A 1,639-nucleotide genomic window follows, 5' to 3' on the forward strand; every position below is an offset into this window, starting at 1 on the left:
CATTAAGCTTTACTTCCTTCTCAACTGATATAGTGAAATCTTGTAGCATTCTCTCCACCATAGAAATGGTATTTGCTGAACATGAAGCCATCTCAAGGGTAGCATTGAATCTGGCTCGAATTGTCCATAATCTAATAATATCGCACTGCTCCATGCTACCTTCATTGCTTCTTACATCCATATCATTAAAAAATCTAATGTTTTTGTGCCTTGCATCAATTTTTCACCTTTGCAATATATAATTATCAGGAATAGCTGTCAACTGAAGAAGCCATATGATATGCAATATATGTCTACAAAGGATCCCATCGGTTTCAAAAAGTGCACAAGTGCATTTGACACCCGCTAGATTTGTCATATGTAACTTCTTCCCATTTATCTTTTTCTTCAGAAAAATCACCAACTAGATAAATTATTTTTGGCTCTTCCTTTAGTATTTCTTCATAAAAAAGTGATAACCCATTAGTAAGCTCATCTTGGAATATTTTGAAGATCCCCCTAGTATATAATTTGCTAACTTGCACTTCAATTGGATGTCGAAGGCACATTGCAGGCACAATATTCAATGTCATAAAGTCTTCTCGAGATTCAGATGCACAGCGATTTGCTAAGGCTTTATCATATTGGCATATAAAGTCCACAAGCCTAGTCTTTGTATTTACATAACCATTAAAAAATGCATTGATACTTTCACTTCTCTGACTAGTTGTCATTCCTGCCCAAAATATGTCTTTTAAATATGCATCTACCCAGTGTGCACGCAATCTGTACATCCTCGTCAGCCAACTATCTACACTCTCATCTATATTAAAATTCTCCTTCAAAATCTTCCAACGTTCCTCACATTTGTGAATAGTGCTAGCTCGAGGTACTGAGCTGCTGCAAGGCCTAGCCATAGGATAACTAACATGATACTGAGCTGCATTCCCTCTTAATAAAATAAACAACCAAACTATAAATCCAATCTTTATGCACTCTACACTGTAAATGCTGATTTTTAGAGAAACTCAGATACAATGTCCCTGAAAAAGAGAAGCAAACAGACTGCAACAACCCAATAAAATGAGATTTTACACTTGACCCAGAAAAGCATTAGCATAATAACGCAATTAGCATAATAACGCAAGAAAGCATTAGCATAATAACGCAATTAGCATAATAACCCAGAAAAGCATTAGCATAATAACGCAGTTAGCATAAAAATTCAAGTCCGCCCCAATTCACAGCAGTAAAGCATTAGCATAATAACGCAAGAAAGAGGCCAACCAATGGAATTGAAATCTGAACAGACCCAGACGGAATTGAAATCTGAATAGATTTTGTCACATTGAGACCAGAAATCACTCCAAAAATACCAAAATTGAGACTGTACCAAAAATACCTGCATTGGCGTCGGTCGCGAGAGAGGAAGAAGTGATAGGCCTTCGACGGGGGAGAGCGGCGTCGGCGTCGACATAGGGAGGAGGGAGGGTGTCGTCGTCTTGACAGCGGGAGGCGGGAGGCGGGAGGAGGAGGGTGGGTCGTCGTCGTCGACTATATTCTTGCAAGATAGGTATACAATCTATTATGGGCAAGAATATGCAATATACACAAAGTGATATATCCTATATGATGAAATATATAAATGCAAAGATATATA

The 1,639-nt window shown here is 38.1% G+C and overlaps 1 protein-coding gene across 1 annotated transcript; it reads right to left on the reverse strand.

The window, feature by feature from the left end:
* Positions 315-896, reverse strand: LOC109847444 (protein FAR1-RELATED SEQUENCE 5-like). Its single transcript, XM_020416671.1, has one exon. It carries the CDS (start codon positions 894-896, stop codon positions 315-317), a length of 582 nt encoding a protein of 193 aa, XP_020272260.1.

This window comes from Asparagus officinalis, chromosome 7 (assembly GCF_001876935.1).
Source record: "Asparagus officinalis chromosome 7, Aspof.V1, whole genome shotgun sequence".
Taxonomy (NCBI): domain Eukaryota; kingdom Viridiplantae; phylum Streptophyta; class Magnoliopsida; order Asparagales; family Asparagaceae; genus Asparagus; species Asparagus officinalis.